The sequence below is a fragment of the Neophocaena asiaeorientalis genome, unplaced genomic scaffold (genome assembly GCF_003031525.2).
Source record: "Neophocaena asiaeorientalis asiaeorientalis breed wild unplaced genomic scaffold, Neophocaena_asiaeorientalis_V1.1 scaffold30, whole genome shotgun sequence".
Taxonomy (NCBI): Eukaryota; Metazoa; Chordata; class Mammalia; order Artiodactyla; family Phocoenidae; genus Neophocaena; species Neophocaena asiaeorientalis.
In genome coordinates this window covers 9394255-9418516 of record NW_020174923.1, presented here as the reverse complement: position 1 = coordinate 9418516, position 24262 = coordinate 9394255, and the positions used below count along the sequence as shown (strand labels likewise).

Here is a 24262-nt window from a genome sequence, read left to right as displayed (position 1 = left end):
CTCCCGGGACGCGGCTGGGCTGCGGCCAGGGCCAGCGCGCATCAGAGATGTACTGGCACCATCCATGGCAGTTTTGAAGGACTCAGGGAGCTGGCAGGAGGGACAGGGCGCGGGTCCCAGATGAATCGGATATGTAAACGCCTGACGTTAGGTTTTGGTTCCCGAGGCATCCGTTTCAAAAGACGTCCGTCTTGAACGAACTATTGGCAGCTGCATGGTACAGCCACCTGCAAAACAGCCAGGTAGGGATCCAGGCCCCCGCGACCATGAAGCTGCCCTTTCAGAGGCCCTGGAGGACCTAGATAACCAGGTGCTGAGTGACCCGGCCTCTGGTTTCCTGAGCCCTAATTCTCACTCTTATGCTTCAGTTAGCCCATGAGTGACCCCTCGAAACCCCAGACACGCCTCCCTCGGACCCTAATAAAGGCAGAGCCTGGGGTCACCTCTCTCCCCACCACCTTGCTGTGTGGCCCTGGGCATGCCCTGTACCCTCCAGGACCTGTGAGGGATAAATCTTGTTTCCCCCTCCCACCAGATGGAGCCATGGTGAGGGAACCCTCTGTCTGGAGCCTGAGGCTCAACCCTGCCTGCCCCCCAAACTCAGAGCCCCTCCTCAGGCTGAAGCCGGGCAAGGGCTCTTCTTGACCAATCCTTTAGACAGGTTCCCCTGAGCCCTCTTTTCGGCAGGGCCGGTCCAGGGCCCGCCTAAGCCAGTCTCGGTAGAGAATCCTGCTATGTCACCCCACCCTTGCCATCAGACCAAGCCCCTCATCCTCACTTTGACGTCTGCTCCTTGACCTGCCTTTAGCAAGAATCCCCCTCCCATTGTCTCCTCGTAGTAATTTTCCACCTACGGACGCCCTCACTGCTCCTTGCCTGTTTACCCCAGCTGTCTCTGCTGCCCTCGGAGACGAGCACAGCTTTTTCCTCTATCACAACAGGACCGAATAAAACCCGGCTCTCTCGCTCAAACCAGCGTGCGGCTCCTTTGAGCACGAGGCCTGCCTGTCAAACACCTGTTTTCATGGGAGCATTACCCACCATCCCCTGCCCTGTGCAGGCAGAGGCATTTGGCTGCAAGAGCCTCCCGCTAACCCACCCAGCCTCCCAGCCTGGCTGGCTTGGACTCCAGGCGCGTCTGTGCCTTGTGGGGCCTCACCCCGGGGCTTGCTAGACAGAGACCCCAGGCCTCCAGGGTGCCTAGCCTGGCAGTGACCTCCGGAAACTTTGCGGACCGGAGACGTCTCTCTGGCCACCCTGCCTTCTTTGTGAAGCCCGAGGCCCCTGCTGAGCCAGCCTGGCCGGTGGGGTTCTGCTCTCCCTTTGTGCCCAAGGCCAGGGGCAAGGACATGGCTGGGCAGAGGACAAAGCCGCCTGTCCTCCTGTCCCTTCTGCCGGGAACTCAGCCTGAGGACATGTAGCAGCGCCAAAGTAGACACAGGGAGGCTGCGTGTGGAGGGGACAGTGACGAGACCCAGATGGCCCAGTCTCCCGCCCACCGCAAGCATCCCCAGCTGAGGAAAATCGTCCTGCAGTTGTATTTAATGATGGGTCACGTCTGTGGAAACTTGTCTTCCAAGTTAATTCGGCAGGAGGAAGAGCTCCCAGGGAACTGTAAGTAGAGGGAGAGCCTTTCGGCGCATCCCTCATGGCTGTGACTGTCAGAGCAAAGGAAATGAGGGAACCAGGTGTCTCACCTGGCAGAGTGGACTGTGGCCAGCCACCCACTGCTCGGCCCCAAATGCATATCCCAGTTAGGAAGTGTTTCACACCGCCTGGCATTTCCGAAGGGCCCGCTGTTTCCCCCACAGTGTGGACATAGCGAAAGCTAATTGTGCCACCTAGAACCTGGGGGGTCCTCCCCTGGCTTCTCTGCTCAGGTGGGACTTAAGGTGGGACCCACTGTGAAGCACCTTCCTCCACGTCACTCCTGAGTCTCTCTACTCCAGGCAGGGCGTCCACCCTGAGCCCAAGCCTGTGGTTTCATGGCCAAGGGGACGTCTGCCCGACTCCCTGCCATGTCCACCATTTCACCATCTGACGTTTGGTCCTTTGTGTCTTGGCACACGTAGACCCCGGAGAGCACAATTTTGGTGGAAGTTGGAGCAGCTAGAGCCTTGATCTACAGTTTCAAACTGTTCCTCGGAAGAGTGATGGGGCTTAAATGAAAGAACGGTTTCATGCTCAACTATGTTAGGGGAAATGCTGGGTTAGTTGAGGTTAAACAGTCTTTGCAGCAGGACTTGTCAGAGCCTTTGTTCCTCAGTGATGTTTATTGAAGGACTGCCACAGGCCTGGTACAGGACCAGGTCCTGGGGTGGCAGTGCTCATCAAAAGGGATGGGCCTTAGAAAGAGGGGAAGTGGATAACTGATGCCTAATTAGTGCCTAGTTGCAGCTGTCATGGTGATGCAGCGAGCAGTGCTGGGTGCTCAGCAAACAGAGACTGAGGGAGTGAACGGTCCATGGGGGGCCCTTTCTGGGAAAGATGCCACAGCTGAGGGTGAGGAGGAATTAGGTGTTTGTGTGCACGTGTGGGTGTGTGTGTGCAGGCATGCAGGATTCTATCCTGGGCAGGAAGCCCCTCTGGTGAGTGGGTGTCTTGGAGGAGCTGGAAGAAGCCAGCGCAGCTGGGGCATGGGGCATTCGGGTCGAGACTGGGGGAATGGTGTGAGTGAGCAAGGACCAAGTCCTACAAGGCCCTCGAGGTTTATTTGGATTTTCTCCTAGGAGCACTAGGAAGCTGTTGATGGGTTTTAAGTGTTGTGTTGACATGACAGTTGTCTTTTTTTGCTTGTTTGGTTTTGGTGGTGGTTTTTTTGAATTTATTTTTTTATACAGCAGGTTCTTATTAGTCATCCATTTTATACACATCGGTGTATACATGTCAATCCCAATCTCCCAATTCATCACACCACCACCTCCACCCCCTGCCGCTGTCCCCCCTTGGTGTCCATATGTTTGTTCTCTACATCTGTGTGTCTATTTCTGCCCTGCAAACCGGTTCATCTGTACGATTTCTCTAGGTTCCACATACATGCGTTAATATACGATATTTGTTTTTCTCTTTCTGACTTACTTCACTCTGTATGGCAGTCTCTAGATCCATCCACGTCTCTACAAATGACTCAATTTCGTTCCTCTTTATGGCTGAGTAATATTCCATTGTATGTATGCACCACATCTTCTTTATCCATTCGTCTGTCGATGGGCATTTAGGTTGCTTCCATGACCTGGCTGTTGTAAATAGTGCTGCAATGAACATTGGGGTGCATGTGTCTTTTTGAGTGATGGTTTTCTCAGGGTATATGCCCAGTAGTGGGATTGCTGGGTCATATGGTAATTCTATTTTTAGTTTTTTAAGGAACCTCCATACTGTTCTCCATAGTGGCTGTATCAATTTACATTCCCACCAACAGTGCAAGAGGGTTCCCTTTTCTCCACACCCTCTCCAGCATTTGTTGTTTGTAGATTGTCTGATGATGCCCATTCTAACTGGTGTGAGGTGATACCTCATTGTAGTTTTGATTTGCATTTCTCTAATAATTAGTGATGTTGAGCAGCTTTTCATGTGCTTCTTGGCCATCTGTATGTCCTCTTTGGAGAACGTCTATTTAGGTCTTCTGCCCATTTTTGGATTGGGTTGTTTCTTCTTTTAATATTGAGCTGCATGAGCTGTTTACATATTTTGGACATTACTCCTTTGTCCGTTGATTTGTTTGCAAATATTTTCTCCCATTCTGAGGGTTGTCTTTTCGTCTTGTGTGTAGTTTCCTTTGATGTGCAGAAGCTTTGACGTTTCATTAGGTCCCATTTGTTTATTTTTGGTTTTATTTCCATTACTCTAGGAGGTGGATCAAAAAAGATCTTGCTGTGATTTATGTCAAAGAGTGTTTTTCCTCTAAGAGTTTTATAGTGTCCAGCCTTACATTTAGGTCTTTAATCCATTTTGAGTTTATTTTTGTGTATGGTGTTAGGGAATGTTCTAATTTCATTCTTGGACATGTAGCCGTCCAGTTTTCTCTTATTGAAGAGACTGTCTTTTCTCCATTGTATATCCTTGCCTCCTTTGTCATAGATTAGCTGACCATAGGTATGTGGGTTTATCTCTGGGTTTTCTATCCTGTTCCATTGATCTGTATTTCTTTCTTTGTGCCAGTATCATATTGTCTTGATTACTGTAGCTTTGTAGTATAGTCTGAAGTCAGGGAGTTTGATTCCTCCAGCTCCGTTTTTTTACCTCAAGACAGCTTTGGCTATTCGGAGTCTTTGGTGTCTCCATACAAATCTTAAGATTTTTTTGTTCTGGTTCTGTTGGTAATTTGATAGGGATTGCATCTTTTTTGTTCCACAGGCTACAGGATTGTAGTTCTTCTTGCTTCTGCTGTCTGCCCTCTCGACAGTTGTCTTTTGAAAGATGCTCTGGGGGATGTGCTGCTGGGACAAGAGTGGGTGTGGAGAAGGAGAGAGGGTGTTTGTAGACCCCAGGGTGGGGGAGGGGGTAATGCAGCTTGGACCAGAGGGCAGTAGCCATGGAGGAAGGTGGACCTGTCCAGAGACGTTGAGGAGGCAGAATTGACTGGTGTCGACAGTGGAAGCCAGGACCCCTCTGGTGCATGAGCAGCTGGCTGGTCATCCACTGGGTCAGCAAAGCCTTAAGGAACACCAGGTGTGGGGGTGTGTGGGAAGAGGTGGGGACAGGGGGAGAGGTCAGCTTTGTGCACTCTGACTTTGAGGTGGTACTTCCAAATAGTAACCTTGAGCTCTGAGAATGGCTCTAGGCCAGCGTGATGGAGACTGGTTACTGTCCACAGATCCCCTTTATCCACTTAGTAACATGTCAACTTAAAAAAACCACACAATTTAAGAACTGTGAGTTGAGTTTATTCAGTGTCTTATTCAGCTGAGTATAACCTGGGAGACAGCCTCTCAGATGGCTCTGAGAAACTGCTCTGAAGAGGTAAGAGAGGAGCCAGGATGTATATAAATTTTTTTTCGGAATAAACATGTCACATCAAAAGATGACTCATAATCACAAAGAACAGTCATCTCAAGTTAATAATTCTAGTGCTTTTCTTTATTTTTTATTTTTTTTATTTTTTATTTTTTGGATTTCAACCACTTTATTTGTTTTCAGGGCACACCTCATAGCATTGTATTATAGGAATCGAGCAGTATATCAACAAAAAATGTTTTTCTAGAAGTTTTCTATATATGGGAAGATTCAAGAATCTGGGGTGATTGAAATTTTTCTTTAGATATGCATCTTAACTATCTAGGGGCAGGTATCCAAAGCTCAGAATACTTCCTGTTTTTCTCCATCCTCAGTGCCCCTCAGGCATGCAGTCAGTGGGCAGCTACAGTGGCTAAGGGCTTGACCCTTGTAGACCTGGAATTCTGGGCAACCTTTTCCTTTTCTTTACAAACCCAACCCTCCAAGTCTGGGGGACACGTGGATGCCAGGTAGAGACTACAATTCCAGCCTCCCTTGCAGCTAGGTGTCCGTGTGACCAGGCACGGGCCAATAGAGTGTGAGCAGAGTGGCTTGAGCACCATCTGGACTAATCAGTAAAGACACATCCCTCCCCGCAGTTCTGCTCCTCCTGCATCCCAAGTACAGTGGACAGAGAGAAAGCCAAGTGAGTGTCTTCACGGAAAGAAAGAGATGGATACAGACATTCCAGGCAATTCTTTAGAGAAGGGTGGCCGTGAAGGGAGTGGAAGTAGAAGGCAGGGTGAGTTTGAGGAGGGTTTTCTTCTAAGATGGTAACGGCTTGTTCATTTCTCAAAGATGATGGCAGAAAGAGGTTCAAAGGCAGAGACGAGGACGGGCAGGAGGAGAGGGGACCCAGGGCATGGTAGAAGGGTTCACCTACACGAGAGAAGGCTACAACTCAGTTTTATCAGGTTTCATTGTGGACATTTTAGAAAGTTGGTTCCACTGGTTCCAGTTTTCTACCTGAGGTAAAAGGTGAGACTGTCTGCTGGCGGGGAGGGGAAAGGTCAGGGACTTGAGAAAAGTTAAGACTCAGAGGAATTGTCCTAGAGCACAGTAGAGTGAGCTGACAAAAGTTAATTGAAAACAAAAACAACCCAGCAGCAACCTGACAGTGTGTAGACCAGGTGAGTGTACAGGTGTGTGATTTCCACCCCCCCAGCAGCACTGAGCCTGGGTACCAGTCCAACAAAGGGAGATGGTCAGTATTACCATGGGGTGTAAGGAAAGGACCAGTGGCAAGGTCAGTGCAAGTGTGATACACGATGGCCCTGGGAATCAAAGAGAGGGAGGGTTGGAGGAGAAGACAGCAGGGGATGATGGAGGAGGGCAAGCAGAGGCGCCCACAGGAACTAGAGGGACAAATTAAAGCAGGGCATGAACGTGCTGGAAGCAACTGAGGAGGCCGAGGAGCCAGGAGGCCAGGGAGTGATGAGGTTGTCTCTGTGGTCCCTGAAGTCCCCTAGGGGATGTGGGAAATAAGGGTGCAGGGGTCTGCCTCCTGACAGTGATCTAGAGTCCAGAGTCCTGCATGAGTGCAGATGTCTGGGATGTGGAGGGGGAGGCACAAAAGTGGCAGGAGAGCCCAGGTCTCAGAGTGAAGTGGGGATTTGTGTGTGTGGTAAAATGGACTCTGTTGTGCTGGTCTTAGCCTATCAACCACCAGTGTTGTGGTTGGAAAAGCCCTGTGGTTCTTACTGTGGTTGCAAGATGCCCTTCAGCAATAACCATCCAGAAACTTGGAAAGAATTAGAAGTTTACTACTTCCAAGACCTGTGTATGTAAGTTTACTACTTCCAAGACCTGTGTATGTAAGTTTACTACTTCCAAGACCTGTGTATGTAAGTTTACTACTTACATACACAGCACATCTGGGGGCACACAGTGAGGTCATTGTGTGTGTGGGGGTGTACCTGAGCTTGTGCTTTTATTGGGGTAGAGGGTGGGGGCATAGGGTTCTGAGGGCTCACTCTTTATTGGTGAACTTAAAACATAAGAGTGGGAATTTAAAGCGCAGGAAGAGAAAAAATAAACAAAACCAAAAACAAGTAGCCCAAATTGTCAGTTATTAAAATCAACCAAGATCTCTAAAACAAAGGAGCTTCAGTTTGGGGGGTGGCCTGGCTCTTGATCTGGTCACGTGGCTGGCAATGTGTTGAAGGGGATGCCTCGGAAATGAAAGCTTAATTCAGGCGCTAGCACCACAAAAAAGAGAAAAAAAAACTGTCAGAGCTTACACTACATATACATAAAATAAAAGTTACCATTCTGACCATTCTTAAGTGGCATCAAGTACATTCACACTGTGGTGTAACCAATCACCACCGTCCATCTCCGGAAATTTTTCATCTTCCCAAACCGAAATTCTGTCCCCATTAAACACTAACTCCCCGTTCTTCCATCTTCTAGCCTCTGGCAACCTCTATTCTACTTCCTGTCTCTATGAGTTTGACTACTCCAGGGACCTCATGTAAGTTCATTTCCCTGATGAGTTGCATTTCCCTGAAGACTAATGATGTTGAGCATCTTTTCATGTACTTATCAGTCATTTGCCTACCTTACGTGGAGAAATGTCTATATCCTTGACCCATTTTTAATTATGTTTGTGTATTTATTATTGTGTTATGAGTTCTATATATTTTTTGAATACAAGTCCCTTATCGGCTATATGATTTGCGAATATTTTCTCTCATGCTGAGGGCTGTTTTTTCACTTTCTTCATAGTGTCCTTTGAAGCACAAAAGTTTTTAATTCTTCTTTTATTGATACACTTGATTTACAATGTTGTGTTAACTTCTGCTGTATAGCAAAGTTACTCAGTTATACATATATACACATTCTTTTTAAAATTCTTTTCTATTATGGTTTATCCCAGGACATTGAATATAGTTCCCTGTGCTATGCAGTAGGACCTTGTTGTCCATCCATTCCATATGTAACGGTTTGCATCTACTAACCCCAAACTCCCAGTCCAACCCTCCCCAAACCCCTCCCCATTGGCAACCACAAGTCTGTTCTCTATGTCTGTGAGTTTCTTTCTGCTTTGTAGATAGGTTCATTTGTGCCTTATTTTAGAGTCCACATATAAGTGATATCGTATGGTATTTGTCTTTTTCTTTCTGACTTACTTCACTTAATATGACAATCTCTAGTTGCATCCATGTTGCTGCAAATGGCATTATTTTACTCTTTTTTATGGCTGAGTAGTATTCCATTGTATGTATATACCACATCTTTATCCATTCATCTGTCAATGGACATTTAAGTTGTTTCCATGTCTTGGCTATTGTGAATAGTGCTGCTATGAACATAGGGGTGCGTGTGTCTTTTTGAATTATAGTTTTGTCTGGATATATACCCAGGAGTGGGATTGCTGGATCATATATGGTAATACTATTTTTAGTTTTCTGAGGAAGCTCCATATTGTTTTCCATAGTGACTGCACCAACTTACATTCCCACCAACAGTGTAGGAGGGTTCCCTTTGCTCCACACCCCTTCCAGCATTTTTTATTTGTAGACTTTTTAATTATGGACATTCTGACTAGTGTGAGGTGATACCTCATTATAGTTTTGATTTGCATTTCTTGAATAATTAGTGATATTAAGCACGTTTTCATGTGCCTATTGGCTATCTTCCTGTCTTCTTTGGAGAAATGTCTATTTAGGTCTTCTGCCCATTTTTCGATTGAGTTGTTGGGGTTTTTTTTGTTGTTGAGCCGTATGAGCTGTTTGTATATTTTGGAAATTAAGCTCTTGTTGGTTGCCTCGTTTGCAAATGTTTTCTCCCATTCTGTAGGTTGTCTTTTCGTTTTGTTTATGGTTTACTTTGCTGTGCAAACACTTATAAGTTTGATTAGGTCCCATTTGTTTATTTTTGCTTTTATTTCTATTGCCTTAGGGAGACTGACCTAAGAAAATATTGGTACAATTTATGCTGGAGAATATTTTGCCTATGATCTCTTCTAGGAGTTTTATGGTGTCATGACTTATATTTAAGTCTTGAAGCCATTTTGAGTTTATTTTTGTGCATGGTGTGAGGGTGTGTTCTAACTTCATTGATTTACATGCAGCTGTCCAACTTTCCCAGCAGCATTTGCTGAAGAGACTGTCTTTTCCTATTTTATATCCTTGCCTCCTTTGTCAAAGATTAATTGACCATAGGTGTGTGGGTTTATTTCTGGGCTCTCTATTCTGTTCCATTGATCTGTATGTCTATTTTGTGCTAATACCACACTGTTTTCATTACTGTAGCTTTGTAGTATTGTCTGAAGTCTGGAAGGGTTATGCTTCCTGCTGTGTTCTTTTTCCTCAGGATTGCTTTGGCAATTCTGGGTCTCTTATGGTTCCGTATAAATTTTAGGATTATTTGTTCTAGTTCTGTGAAAAATGTCATGGGTAATTTGATAGGGATTGTGTTAAATCTGTATATTGCTTTGGGTAGTATGGCCATTTTAACAATATTAATTCTTCCAATCCATGGGATATCTTTCCATTTCTTTGAATCATCTTTAATTTCTTTTATCAATGTTTCACAGTTCTCAGCATATAAGTCTTTAACCCCCTTGGTCAGGTTTAGCACTAAGTATTTTATTTTGAGGGGTGTGATTTTAAAAGTTTTCTTTTTTTTAAACATTCCCTTTCTGATATTTCATTGTTAAAGAAATGCAACCAATTTCTGTATGTTAATCTTGTGTCCTGCTACCTTGCTGAATTCAGTTGTCAGTTCTAGTAGTTTTTGTGTGGAGTCTTTAGGGTTTTCTATGTATAGTATCATGCCATCTGCATATAAGGACAGCTTTACCTCTTCCCTTCCAATTTGAATACCTTTTATTTCTTTTTCTTATCTGATTGCTATGTCTCAAACTTCTAATACTGTTTCAAAGAGAAGTGGTGAGAATGGGCATCCTTGTTCCAGATTTTAGCAGGAAGGCTTTCAGCTTTTCACCATCAAGTATTATATTGGTTGTGGGTTTGTCATAAAAAGCTTTTATTATGTTGAGATATGGTCCCTCTGTACCCACTTTGGTAAAAGTTTTTATCATGAATGGATGTTGAATTTTGTCAGATGCTTCTGCATCTATTGAGATGATCATGTAGTTTTTGTCTTTTCTTTTGTTGATGTGGTGTATTACATTGATTTTTGTGTATGTTGAGCCATCCTTGTGAACTTGGAATGAATCCTACTTGGTCATGGTGTATGATCTTTTTTATGTATTGTTGTATTTGGTTTGGTAATATTTTGCTGAGATTTTTTACTCATCAAAGATATTGGCCTATAATTTTCTTTTTTGGTGGTATCTTTGTCTGGTTTTGGTATCAGGGTGATGGTGGCTTCATAGAATGCCTTTGGGAGTGTTCCCTCCTCTTCAGTCTTTTGGAAGAGTTTGAGAAGGATTAGTAAAAGTTCCTCTTTAAATGTTTGGTAGAATTTGCATATGAAGCCATCTGGTCCTGGACTTTTGTTTGTAGGGAGTATTTTTGGTTACATATTCTATTTCATTTCTAGTGATTTGTCTGTTCAAATTATCTATTTTTCTTGATTCAATTTTGGTGGGCTATATGTTTCCAGAAAGTTGTCCATTTCTTCTAGGTTGTCCAGTTTCTTGGCCAATAATTATTCATAATATTCTCTTATGTTTTTCTTTCCCCCAATATCAGTTGATGTTTCTCCTCTTGCATTTCTTATTTTGTTTATTTGGGTTCTCTCTCTTTTCTTCTTGGTAAGCCTAGCCACAGGTTTGTCAATTTTGTGTATCCTTTCAAAGAACCAGCTCTTGGTTTTATTGCTTTTTTTTTCTATTTTTTAATCTCTATTTTGTTTCCTCTCTGATATTTATTATTTCCTTCCTTCTGCTGACTTGAAGTTTTGTTAAAAGTTTTTAATTTTGATGAGGCCTAATTTATCTTTTTCTTTGGTCACTTATGCTTTTGGTGTCATATATAAGAAACCATTGCTTCATTCAAGGTTATAAAGATCTACTCCTATGCTTTATGCTAAGAGTTTTATAATTTTAGCTCTTACATTTAGGTCTTTGATCCATTTTTTAGTTAATTTTTTAGGTGGTGTGAGATGAGGGTCCAACTTCATTCCTTTGCATGTGTTCCAATACTATTTATTGAAAAGACTCTTCTTTTCCCAATTGAATTGTCTTTGTACCCTTGTCTAAAATCAGTTGCCCATAAATGTATGTGTTTATTTTTGGACTCATCAGTTCTATTCCATTGATCTATCCTTATAGCAGCCACACTCAGTCTTAATTACCATAGCTTTCTAGTAAGTTTTTAAAATAATTTTTTACTGAAGTATAGTTTATTTAAAATGTTTCATGTGTACAGCAAAGTGATTCAGTTATAGATACATATATCTATTCTTTTTCAAATTCTTTTCCATTATAGGTTATTACAAGATATTATAGTTCCCTGTGCTATACAGTAGGTCCTTGTTGTTTATCTGTTTTATATATAGTAATCTGTATCTGTTAATCCCAAATTCCAAACTTATCCCTCCCCACTTTGGTAACCATAAGTTTGTTTTCTATGTCTGTGAGTCTATTTCTTTTTGTAAATAAGTTCATTTGCATCATTTTTTAGATTCTACATATACGTGATATCATAATGATATTTGTCTTTGAGTTACTTCATTTAGTATGATCATCTCTAGGTCCATCCATGTTGCTGTAAATGGCATTACTTCATTCTTTTTTTATGGCTGAGTAATATTTCCTTGTATATATACCATATTCACCTGTCAATGGACGTTTAGGTTGCTTCCATGTCTTGGCTATCGTAAATAGTGCCGCTATGAACTGTAGTAAGTTTTGAAATTGAGAAGTTTTGAAATTGGGAAAGTTTGCTGTTTTTTCAAGATTGTCTTGGCTTTTTTTGGTCCCTCAGATTTCCCTAAGAAATTGAGGATCAGCTTTTCCATTTCTGCAGAAACACAGCTGGAATTTTGACAGGTATTGTGTTGAATCTGTAGATCAATTTGAGGAGAATTGCCATCTTAACAATATTAAGTCTTCCATTCCATGAACATGGGATGTCTTTCCATTTATTTGTCTTTAATTTCTTTTAATGATGTTTTGTAGTTTTCAGTGTATAAATCTTGCCCTTCTTTTAAAATTTTATTCCTAAATATTTTATTCTTTTTGATGTTACTGTAAATGGAAATTGTTTTCTGAATTTCATTATCAGGTTGCAATGAGTATTATACTAAGGTAAGTCATGCTATGCATGATGCATGTTATAATGTCCATGTACCTCTAAAAAACAAAAGGTGTATAGTAACCAAGATAATGGGGAGGGAATGAAACAAATCTAGAAGAAGGCAAGAAAGGAAAAGAAAGGGAATCTAGAAAAGGCAAGACAGATAATAAGCACTTAATAAGACAATAGTTTTAAACCCCAATATGTTAGTAATTTCGTGAAATGAAAATGACCTAAATGTTCAAAGGCAAAGTTTGTTTAATCCAAGAGCCTTTCCACTGTGGTGGGTAATTGACGGTTGTTCATTTTCTGCACCACCACCCGTCACTCAGGTCCTGAGAAGGTTCTAGAAGTCCCAGTTCCCAGGAGACTTGCAGAAGTTCCATGGCAGTTGGTGCCCGTCAAGGGAAGGGAGCCATTTCCTTTACTGGTCTGGGAAAGAGCTGCCCATTATTTGGCTCTGCTCGCTACCTGAGAAGCCATTTGCTGTCAGCTGTGAGTGGCCATGAATTGTGTGAGGGGTGCTTGGAGGCAAAGCTGAGGAGGCTCCAGAGGACAGAGGTAGAACCCAGGCCTTGGTGGACAGAGTAGACCCACTAGCCACCCCGGAAGGTGCTCTGTTCTCTGCTCGGGGCCGGTCAGGATTTTGGGCACCCCTTTAAATATTATGCCCACAGGGAATGCCTCATCTGTCCTGGCCCTTTGGAGCTTCAAGGGTGTCCCCACAACTCTCCAGTTAACCCTGCCCCTATGGGAGAGCCACAAGGGATTGTCCCAGAGGGATGTGAGCAGCTTCTGTGGGGTCCATGGGCACATGATGGGGACTGGGGGGTGGGAGAGGCTGAAGGGCTGGACAAAAGTTGGGGTATACTATGGCTGGGGTTAGGACAGGGAGAGTGTGATGAACCCCACACCTGCACATTGGGTCCACCCCCTTCTGTCTGAGTTTAGCCCATATCCTGGGGGTGTGATGTCACCTTCCTGGGATCTTTCAACCTGACCCTTTTGTTGCCTCATTTCACCTTTCCCCACCCCCTCACCTTCAGACTGTCTTGCTATGATCCTTTCCTCTTCTCCTTTTCCCCAGAGCCCATCTCAACCTTTCCCAGCCTATTAACTTCCTGGTCACAGTTAACACAAGCACACACCACTGCCGTGCGGCCCTGCTCCACGGTGATACCCACAGCCAGGCAGAGGGCAGCCGTCCAGCCAGAGCAGACAGATACAGCCCCCTGGTCCTCCCTCACCGCAGCCCACCCACAGCTGAAAACAATGATGACCCTTTCCTTTCTCGATTGGCTAGAACAGGGATTTCAGATGGTTCCAGAGACAGGCGGGAAATGGAGACTCCCCAGGAGACTGTGCTGTGTCCGTGTCTCTGTTCATTGAACAGGTGTAAGTGAACGTCAAGATGACGATAACACCAGACGTCAGGTTAGAGTATTTGGAGAGTGTCGCTTCCATCATCCTAAAGTTCAAGCCGGACAAGTGGAGTAAAATGGTCGGAACAGAAGAGAACATGGGTTTGTTCACCGAATTCTTTGAGAAACCGGACGTCCTAGTTCTGGTGCTGACACTCAGCCCCGCCGGCATGATCATACCCTGCCTGGGCTTCCCAGCCTCCCTCAAGTCCAAAGGGGTGTACTTCATCAAGAAGAAACCTGAGAACATCAGCAATGACAACTACAAGGACCGCCTGGTCTATGGGGACATAAGCCCCACTCCCGTGGACCAGCTGATCGCCATCGTGGAGGAGGTGGGTGCATCTAGGCCTTGCTGGGGCGGGGCACAGGGCTCAGGAGAAGCAACACGTGTTTCTCACACTTTGAGTGAGTGGCCTTGAGTGCCGCCGCTCAGGGAGCAGGCCCAGGGGCCAGCAGCATCTGCATCGCCTTGAAGCCGGTCAGGTATTCGAGAGCTCAGGCCCGGCTGCCCTGACCGCTGGGACAGACCGGCTCTCTAACGTGGCCTCCAGCTGATGCTGTGCATGTGAAGGCTGAGTGGCCCTGGCCACCGCCTGTCCTCTCTCGAAATCATTAGAACCTCCATACTGCACCGGGGACATCCCTGCCTGTAGCCTCAGAAGGCATGGGCCATTTGAGATCCAGTAGATGAGTTTCCTAGTTCTGAGACTTCAAGCAAAGAAAGGGACCAAGCAGGTGCTGCCCTACGTATCTCTCCACTAGTGGCAGGCATGGCAGGTGCAGCTCCCTCTGGAGAGTCAGACCAGCCAGACTTCCAGTGACTTAGCTTTCCTAGTCATCGTTCTCCTCATCTGTGAGATGGGGCCGTGCGTCCCTGCCTTGTGCAGACTCAGGCCACAGGGGCCGCTCAGCCAGGACGCAGGCCAGCCTCCTCTCACATCCACCGAGGCAGCTGGCCTGGCCCAAAGCTGGAGCACACGGGTGTTTGTCGTTCTCTGCTCGGGCTGCCCTAACAAAGCACCACAATCTGGAGGCTGCAAGTCCCAGATCAAGATGTGAGCTGGGCTGGTTCCTTCTGAGGCCTCTCTTCTTGGCGTGTGGATGGCCGACTTGACACGGCCTTGGGTCTTCATGTGGCCTTCCCTCTGTGCGTGTCTGTGTCCTCATCTCTGCTGAGGACAACGGTCTTATTGGGTTAGGGCCCCCCTTAATCACCCCTTGAAAGGCCCTCTCTCCAAATACAGTCACATCTGGAGGTGCTGGGGCTCCCATGTGTGAACTGGGGGCGGGGGCACAATTCAGCCTATAGCAGCACTCTGAGGCAGCACGAAACGTTTGCTTTCGGCCGGGAGTGTGTGCTCTTGGGGTCTCCCTTCGTGGAGATGGCACAGGGGCTGGGCTGTCATCACTGGCCTCAGCACCTCAACTGGCCCCACCTCCTTCTGCGACGGGAGAAGGGCTCGGTTCCCCCTGGGACCCGGGCACTGAGGACCCTGCTTCTCCTTTCAGGTCCTCTCTTCCCTGTTAAACCAAAGCGAAAACGTGAGCGGATGGCCCCGCGTGGTCTCAGAGGACATTGTGAAGCAAGTCCACAAGCTGAAGAACGAGATGTGTGTGATGGGCGGCAAGATCAAGGGGAAGACGCTGCTGCCCATCCCAGAGCACCTGGGCAGTCTGGATGGCACCCTGGAGTCCATGGAGAGGTAGGGACCCGGCCGGGGAGCTGGCTGGAAGGAGGGGCATCTGGTCCCCGACCACTAAGGATAAACCGTCTCACCGAAAACTGGTTTCGGAGCTGATGAAACCGAGGAGGGCAGGATGGTGCCTTTAGGTGCTGAGTCTGAGATCGAAGGCACAAGGACGGAACAGGACAAGACACTGGAGCCCCCGAGACTCCAGCTCTGGCAACCGCTGGACACCTGTGTTCCAGCCCCTCCTCCGTCAGACACAAGGACTAGGCCAAGGATGTCACACTCTCACGTGGGAAAGGGGATACCCAGCTTTAGGACGTGGGTACTGAGGGACAGTGAGGGGCATAGAAGGGATTTTCAGCAGGTGGAGGCTGGGCTTCTAAATCGAGGCTGTGGCATCCCAGTGGCCCACAGAAGTATGAGGACTCCGAGGTGTCGCCTTGCACCTGCCTGAGCGCCATTTGCAACCGCCTGGTGTGTGCGACGCTTGAAGCAAGTTGCAGTGACAGTGTGTTCCCTTACTCCCATCAGAGGGCGACCGCTCCTGCAGGGCTTATCACATGGCAGGCCCTCTAGGCCCCCAGCACACGCCCCATGGTGACCCCAGTCAGAACTGCTGGAGGAGCCTTCATGAACGTGGATTTTATTCCAGAGCTGGCCCTCCTCACCCTCTTTCTTGGGGGCACTGGCATCCCTGGCAACACACAGTGTTGGTACAGGGTCTCTCCTGGCTGACAGCCTCTCCCCCCGACTCTGCCCGGCAGGATCCCCTCCTCCCTGGACAACTCGCTGCTGCACGCCATCGAGACCGTCATCATCGACTGGTCCCGCCAGATCCGGGATGTGCTAAGCAAAGACTCGGCCCAGGCCCTGCTGGACGGGCTGCACCCCCTGCCCCGAGTCGAGTTTGAGTTCTGGGACACCCGGCTGATGAACCTCAAGTGCATCCACGAGCAGGTGACGCCTGTTCTGCCCCTGGCGACCAGGCGCCCACTGGAGTCCTGAGCACCCAGCCTCCCCAAGGGGACCCCTGAGGGGACCTGGGTAACCCACGTAGATCCCTCAGCACCGGCAGTGGGGTCAGGCAGCCTTCGGCTAGAAGCTGTTGAAAGGCTGATTTTCTTCTTTCCTTCCCAGCTCAACGGGCCCAAAGTGAGCAAAATCGTCGAGATCCTGGAAAAAGCCAAAAGCTGCTACTGGCCAGCCCTGCAAAATGTGTATACGAATGTCACTGAGGGTGAGCGCTGGCACTATGAGAACCCTTCCCCCTCCAAGAAGAAGGTGTCAGCCCCTCCTGGGAGGGGCTGGGCAGGCCCCTTGCTGACCCTGGGGTGGAGGCGCCTTCCACCTCCCTCATCAGCTTCCTTGGGCCCCGCCTTTTGAGGAAGACCCGTTCTTGAGGCAGTGGGTGTCCATAAACACACAGAGCTGTCCGTCACCATTTCTGACCGTCGGGAGTGGGGTCTGGCTTCCGCTCCCCTGTGGATGAGCCCCTGTTCCTGTTTTGGGCAGGCCTGAAGGAAGCCAACGATATAGTTCTGTATCTGAAGCCTCTGCAGATCTTGTTGGAGGAGATGGAACAGGCTGACTTCGCGATGGTATGTTAGCAAGAAAAAGGTCATTTGGCAGGGGCTGGGCTTGTGTCTTGGGGGAGCAGGGGCTGCGGGCTTCCTGGCTGGGGTCGGGCACGAGGACCTGGCGAGTGCCTCTTCCTTCCCCTTGGGAGTCCCCTCCTGGAGCCTTGGGGAGGGGTGTGCTGAGGTGCTGCGACAAAGCGCCCGCCCGGCCCGTCTCTCCCCAGCTCCCAACCTTCATCGCCAAGGTGCTGTATACCATCTGCTCCATCTGGGCCACGTCCGAGCACTACAACACGCCCTCCAGGGTCATCGTCATCCTGCAGGAGTTCTGCAACCAGCTCATCGAGATGGTAGGCCCCTGGCCCTGGCCACCTTCCCTGCCTCCTGATTGGCGCCCCCCAATCCCGTCCCGTGTTCTCCAGCAGTTTCAAAACAGGCAGAGATGCTGGTGCAGGGATTTACAGGCTCCAGGCTAAGGCTGGGCCCTCTGGGTGGCCACCCAGGGTTCTCCCAAGACCTGGGCAGTGCCAGCCCAATCTGCCCCACGCCGGGAGTGGGGAGGAAAGAAAGTGGGGCGGCCCACTGAGTCCCGGCACCCCAAGACTCGGCCGGGGGCCTTGTGGGGTTTATCTGCTCCGAAACCAAGCCTCCTTCCGTCTCCCTCAACGTCAATTCCCTTTCCTTCTTCCATTTCACGAGCACAGGTTACGCAGCCTCCAAGGTGTGAGTTGCAGCCTTGCGCCCCTGGGCTGCCTGCGTGTGTTAGAATCATGCTCGCAGCCCCGTCTGCAGGCCCAGAGGGACCTAGTGGCCCAGGATCCCGCAGCCGTAGCAGGACTGCGTTTCTGGACCCCTAGAGGGCCCCTAGTCATCTACCATCAAAATCTGTTTGTGCTGTGGCCTTAGCCCGGGGTGAGGGTCCCGGTGAGAGAAACGGTTCGGGCGCCTGTAAATGCCCCGCAGTCAGCAGACGGGCTGGGACAGCGGATGTGTCAGAAGAAGTGGCCCAGGGGCCCGGGGTGGGTCATTCTAACCAGTGAAACAGCTGTGTCACCCCTCCGGCTGGTCCGAACTTGGGGACACCTTCCCTTCTGCCCAGACTCGGACCTACCTGAGTCCCGACGAGGTGCTGAAAGGCCTGCAGGGTGAAACTGAGGAGGTGCTGAGCAGCATCTCTCTGTCCCTGAGCGTCCTGAAGGAGCTGTACCGAGCCTACAAGTTCTGCTGCACGAACATGAAGCTTTTCTTCAAGGTACGGCCTGGTTGTAGAGAGCAAACCGGGGGAAAGGGGTCGGGGTGATGTTGGCCCCGGCGTCGGACCCCATGGACGTGTCGGAGGCAAACGCAGCCTTTTTTCTCTCTCTCTCTCCCCTAGAAAGACAAGAAGCCAGTGCCTTGGGAATTCCCTTCTTCTCTTGCCTTTTCCAGGATAAATTCCTTTTTCCAGCGCGTCCAGACCATTGAGGTAAAGGTGGAATTTTCTGCGTCATGGGGAAACGGAGTCCCTGGGCCACCTCGGCCAGGCCCGGAGCTATTAGCCCAGAGCAAAGCGACCCATTGTGCTTGCTTTTCCCCTTTCTCTTGCTTTCTGTCTATGAGCAGGTTAATGACAAGGTCAGTGACCCTGGTCAGGAAGCCTGCAGACCAAGGGAGAGAGTTAGTGGGACTAAGTTAGCCCAAGTGAAGACTTAAGAAGGACCCTATTTGGATACATGGAATGACACATGGCAAATTAAAATTTTTTTAAAGTTTCAAAATGGTTTCCTCTGGGGAGAAGAGGTGAGGGGTGAAGGCATGGGTAGGGCGAGAAAATTTTCCATTTTGTTTTGTAATCTTCACGGTCTTTTTTTTTTTTTTTTTTCTTTTTTCACATTACATCCTTTAAAAAAAAAAGTGGGGAACCGTTCATTCATTGGGCAGTGATTTTATGATGGATGCCGTCAACAGTGGCTCCAGGAAGGCGTGTCTAGTTCTCATCCACACCCTTCGGTTTTTTTTTTTTTTTTTTTTTACTTTGTGCACATTACATCCTTTAAAAAAAAAAGTGGGGAACCGTTCATTCATTGGGCAGTGATTTTATGATGGATGCCGTCAACAGTGGCTCCAGGAAGGCGTGTCTAGTTCTCATCCACACCCTCTGGGAGGCAGAGCAGGAAGCCCCCCTTAAGACTCCCAGATTCCCATCATGGATGAAGGCTCGAGCCCAAGAACTGGAAGGACCCAGACAAGTTTCTGGCCAAGTAGCCACTGGTTCCTACCTTATAGATTGTGAGTCAGGGTGATGCTTCTAGGAAAAGAGGGGCTTTTGGGGGTGGGGGAAATGGCCATGCCAGCCACCCCCTGCCTGAGGTCTGTGCCACCCATGCCGCCCTCCTTGGGTGTAAGGGCCCCAGAGCTCAGGGCGTGAGGATGCTGTTACTTTGCGTTAGGTCTGCTTGGATTATAGCTCGATACATCTTGGACATCTGCGGGGGGGGAAGTGGCATCAACCTCGGCACTGGCTTAGGGGAGGGACACGAGTACCCTATAAACATCTTCCGTCTAAGCAGCAACAGGCACTGGGTCGGGCACCTGGGGGCTGCTTGTCATCCTCAAGAAGCCTTCGGGGTCTCGATCGGGGAATAAGAGCTACACACAGAAGCGTTAGAAAACGTGATAGGACTGAATGGAGTTAAATGCCAAAAGGAAGAGCACAGGCAGCAATTGGGGATTCTGGAAAAGAAGGCACCACCATGGGCTAAAATAGGTGGGACGGCTTCCAGGAGAAGGCGAGGTGAGACCCACACCTCGGAGGGAGTGAGGGAGTGGGATTTACACGCAAACATCCATCAGGCACCCTGTACGTGAGGCCATCAGGAACCACCGTGTGCCTTTCCAACTGCTTCATCCCACAGCTGAGGAAGTGGGGCCCCGGTAAAGTATGATTTATTTAGAGGCACATTTCGCCCAGTGTTGGGTCAGGACAAGAGCCCGACCATCACCTCTTCCTCCTCCATAATCACAGCTTGGAGATGGCTCATGGGACCCTTCCTTCCATCTCCTCTCTGCTACAGCAACAGCTTTAGAGAACATTAACACCAATACACAGAGGGCCCCTCCAGACTGCTATGTGGCCCCGGGGCTCCTCCCTGCCGGGGTCAGAGCTGGATGAGTGACTGAACCGTTGGCGTAGTTAGGAAGATGAACTGACGAGGGTGCTGGGGTTTCCTCCACCAGGATCTTTATAAAACAGCCATCGAGTTTCTGAAGCTGGAGAAAATTGAGCTCGGGGGCGTGAGGGGCAGCATCCTCGGAAGCCAGGTGACTCAGATCTCCGATGAGGTCTTTGAGCTGGTGAAGGATTTTGCCGACTGCAAATACGACCCCTTGGATCCCGGAGATTCGGTAAGTCGGGGGCCTTGGCAGGATCGGTGGCAAATGCCCCGAGAGTGGGAAGGCACACGGAGGGAGCACGTGTGGCAGAGAAAAAAATGGTGCAAAAGATCTGCCCCGGGACTTCCCTGGTGGTCCAGTGGCTAGGACTCTGTGCTGCCAACACAGGGGGCGAGGGTTCGATCCCTGGTCGGAGAACTAAGACCCCACATGCCGCACGGCAAGGCCGAAAGATAAAACAGACACCAAAAACACTCTGCCTGTGGACCAGCCTCCAAGACGGTGAGGTTGCTCAGCCCAGACGTAACCTGAATCCTGCCGGGGGTGGGGGGTGTCCATGGGCATTAGAGTGAGCCCACCCCCCTGCTTTGCATGCTGGTTACGGTTACAAGGTTGGTGTTTTAATTCGCTTTCAGGGCTTTGATGACGATTACGCTGATTTTGAGACCAAAATTCAGGATCTGGATAGGAGGCTGGCCGCGATCTTTTGCCAGGGGTTTGATGACTGCAGTTCTATTGAGTCCTGTGCAAAGGTACGGGTGGGCGGGGACCCTGCATTGACTGAGAGTTCATCACAGCAGCACCGCGATGCCGAGAACGATGGTCGAGATGGTCTAATCGTGCAACCTCATTCACAGGTGAAGAGCTAGGCCCAGAAAAGGCCAGGGACCTTCCTCGGGGCCTTAGAGCAAGTCAGCAGTCATCACCTTGAGTAGCACTGCCGCATCTTAGAGTAAGAGAGGAAAGTGAACACGAGGTGGTTATCTACTGAGTCCTGTTGTGCTCCATTGATCCTTATATGATTCAGTTCCCCCACTACTTATAAGGAACAGAAGTTAGAGAGAGGCAGAGTTGCTATAAAAATAAAACACATCCACATTTTGAGCCACTGAGCCACACTGACACTTTCTTCAACATTTGAGACCCCAGAAATAAGCACAGTGTCGTTACGGGGGGCCGTCTCTAGGTGGTGGGGTGATGGCTAATATTTGTCTGTCTTCTGTGTACTTTTCTACAGTTTCCGAGTTGTGTGCGTGAAGTGTGTAGTACTTCTACAGTTAGAAAAAAGCAATGATGTTATAAAAACATTTTAAAAATAGATTGCAGAAAAGCACTAAAACCCCTAGAGAATGTCAACTGGAAAGAGAAACGCAAATGTCCAATACAGACATAGGTTGTTGGTTTAGCCTCTCAAATATCAGGAAAGTGCAAGTTAAAACAGCAAAATGCCTTTGTTATGGGTCATGCTGGCGTAGTTAGGAAGATGAACTGACGAGGGAGGGAGTTGTGAGGAGCTAGACACTCGTCCCCACTGCTGGTTGGCGTGCCCCTCCGTGAGGATCCCTCAAAAGCAGGCACGTTGTGGGGCCTGGAGACGGGCCCCTGGACCTGCTCGGTCCAAGCTCACAAGGCAGCCAACGTTCAGTACCAACACCCCAGTGCCAGTTCACCAACTTGCAGGCAGAACACTCAACACCAAGCACATCCTGTCTCTGCCCACAGACCTCTTTCCCTAGGGCACGCTCACCCTGCTATTCCCAGGATGGTTTTGAAACAAAGTCCAGTATTTCAGAGACCCCCCCCCACTTCTGTCCCAGGCAAACCAGGACCCTCACCAAGCAGTCAGGAGGGGCTCAGTAAGCGTGGGTGAGAACAGAGTCTGTGTGGTAATCAAATGTTTCGTAGCATCAGCCCGTGTTACCTTTCCACTGCTGCCGTAACAGATTTTACCGCAAGGGAAGCCAGCTCATTTAAATAGTAAACTCAGAAGAACAGAATGAACAGAGTAAATCTGCAGACCCCTCACTCAAAATAGCAGTGCTCAGAAGTTAGGCAGACATGGTGATTATCGGACTTTCCAGTGTTTTGCATACATCACCGTCTCATCAAGTAATTCCGAACTCGGGCATTTACACCCATTCGTCAGAGTCACGAACAGATGGCTTGGGCTGCAGAGACCACTGGTAGGTTTCTCCTGGCTCCCGTGGGACTTTTGAGATGTAGTTCACGTAGCATACCACCCACCTGTTTAAGGTGTACAGTTAAATGGCTTTTAGTGCATTTAGAGTGGTACAGCCATCCACAATCAATTTCAGAACATTTTCATCACCCCCAGTCGTTCCCCATTTCTCCCCGACCTCCCCAATCTTAGACAGTCACTAATCTACTCCGTCTCTCTAGACTTGCTTATTCTCACATGGCACTTCTCTAAAACCTTGAATTAGTCACCAATATTTAAAATTTGAGAGAGTGCATGTAAAAATCCAGGTTTTTACTCTCTCTTGGAAAAACAGATCGGGCCACACGGGACACACAGTCCCTCATGGTAACAAGCGGCTGCAGGGGAGGAGCTGTTCCTCGCGATAGACAGCACATCAGTGCTTCAGTTTGCCCCACTCCTCACCACTCCTTACTGTCCTAGCCCAGCATTCGTCACGCCTTTATGTGACCTGCCTCGCCCCTACGACAGAGAGGGGGGATCTCTGCAGGATGTAGTGTGTGTAGCTACAACTCATCTGGACAACAGATGTTGAGCATTTAAGTGGGCAATATATGTATATGCTTGGGCAGCTTTTTTATTTCTCTGTCTAGTTTTATGCATGTTTGTCATCCATGACTCTCTACAGGTCAGAACTGTCTCTTCCCCTCACTTTGCAAGCCTCTGGGTTGCTGCCAGTAATGCAATGCCTGGAGGAGATGACCGATAATTAGCACATTACCTCATTTAATTCTCACAAAACCCCAGCTCTTTGCTAAATTCGTTACCTACATTGTCTATCCCATTTTACCAGCTCAGGCAGGTCAAGAGAGCTACTCAAGGTCACAGGGCTAGCCAGCAAGTAGGGAAACCAGGGCTCCAAACCAGCTCCAAGGTTCACTGCTGGCAGGATCCCTGTTCTAAACCACTCATCTGGATGGGCTCCCGTGGCCGGGATGGCAGTCGGGTTGGCCTAGGTAGCATAGGGCAGTGACCGATCTTCCAGAGGATGCCGGGGCTGGGGTTGAGTTGGGGACCCAGGAAGCCCGCCACCCCTGAGCACAAAGATCTCTCTCATGCCAATGCCAGGCTGTCCTTTGCCTTTTAGATACTTTCAAAAAATGCAAATGCTTGGGGATTTGAAGCTCTGCAAATGTAATGACCAATTACGTCTCGGATGGAGTTGGTGCTCCAGGCAAAGTATCAGTGAATGCAAGTTAGCACAGTGCCCCCACGCTGTCCCCTTCTGCGGGGCACCCTTCCCCTGGAGCTGCCTCAGGCGCCTCCTTGGAGAGGCCTCCCTCACTTCGTCCTCCAGGCAGGAGCCCTCCCCTCCATGCTCCCCTCGCTGCCATCGCCAACACTGACCTGCTTGGGTTTTCTTCTTCGTGCTTGCCCAACCCCCCCGCCCCCTGCCCTGCGCCGCCCCGGCATCTGTGGTGTGTGGATCTCTATGAGTTTGTCGTCTTCGAACTAGAATATAAACTCCCTGAGGGCAGGCGCTCGGTTTGGGTTGACTCAGAACCGAGCCTAGCACACAGCAGGTGCTTTGGAGCTTTCCCCGTGGAGGGAACTGGCCCCAGCCGAGGGAGGGGAGCTGTTACCACTGCTCACTCCCGGGGAAGACCTTAGGCGGAACCGAGAGGCTCTTACCCCCAGGGCTACCCAAGTGCAAGGAGTCGCAGGTAGGGTTTGCAGCCAGTGCTTTAATGTGGAAACACCAGGTCCTCCCCTGTGGTGGGGTCTCCAAGAATTAAGACGATGCTGGAGCTGACGGACCGGGGTGCCGGGTGGTTAGTCCCTCTCGCCTCCTGTGCGGATGGAACCAGGAGAAGAAGCACCCCCAGACCTTCTGCTGGCTGGGTGCCACATTGCACTGTCTTCCAGTGATGGGGAAGGAGGTGGGTTGATGTATCCAAACCGAGACGCCTATTTCCTTCGCGATCGAGAGACCGTAGGTCCCCACTCGGAGGGGAGGAGCTGGTCCAGGAGGAACTCTGTTTGGCACCTGAGGGAC

The 24262-nt window shown here is 48.9% G+C and overlaps 1 protein-coding gene across 1 annotated transcript in view; it reads left to right on the top strand.

The window, feature by feature from the left end:
- The window catches only part of DNAH17 (dynein axonemal heavy chain 17), a 159650-nt gene that overhangs the window by 35525 nt on the left and 99863 nt on the right, over window positions 1-24262 (top strand). The window contains exons 6-16 of the mRNA XM_024760605.1: window positions 11892-11956; window positions 13597-13959; window positions 15137-15330; window positions 16083-16275; window positions 16456-16555; window positions 16831-16916; window positions 17120-17245; window positions 17995-18147; window positions 18271-18360; window positions 20112-20279; window positions 20684-20800. Coding sequence (XP_024616373.1) covers window positions 13615-13959; window positions 15137-15330; window positions 16083-16275; window positions 16456-16555; window positions 16831-16916; window positions 17120-17245; window positions 17995-18147; window positions 18271-18360; window positions 20112-20279; window positions 20684-20800 — 1572 coding nt within the window. The 5' untranslated portion in view covers window positions 11892-11956; window positions 13597-13614. The remainder of the gene's footprint in view (window positions 1-11891; window positions 11957-13596; window positions 13960-15136; window positions 15331-16082; window positions 16276-16455; window positions 16556-16830; window positions 16917-17119; window positions 17246-17994; window positions 18148-18270; window positions 18361-20111; window positions 20280-20683; window positions 20801-24262) is intronic.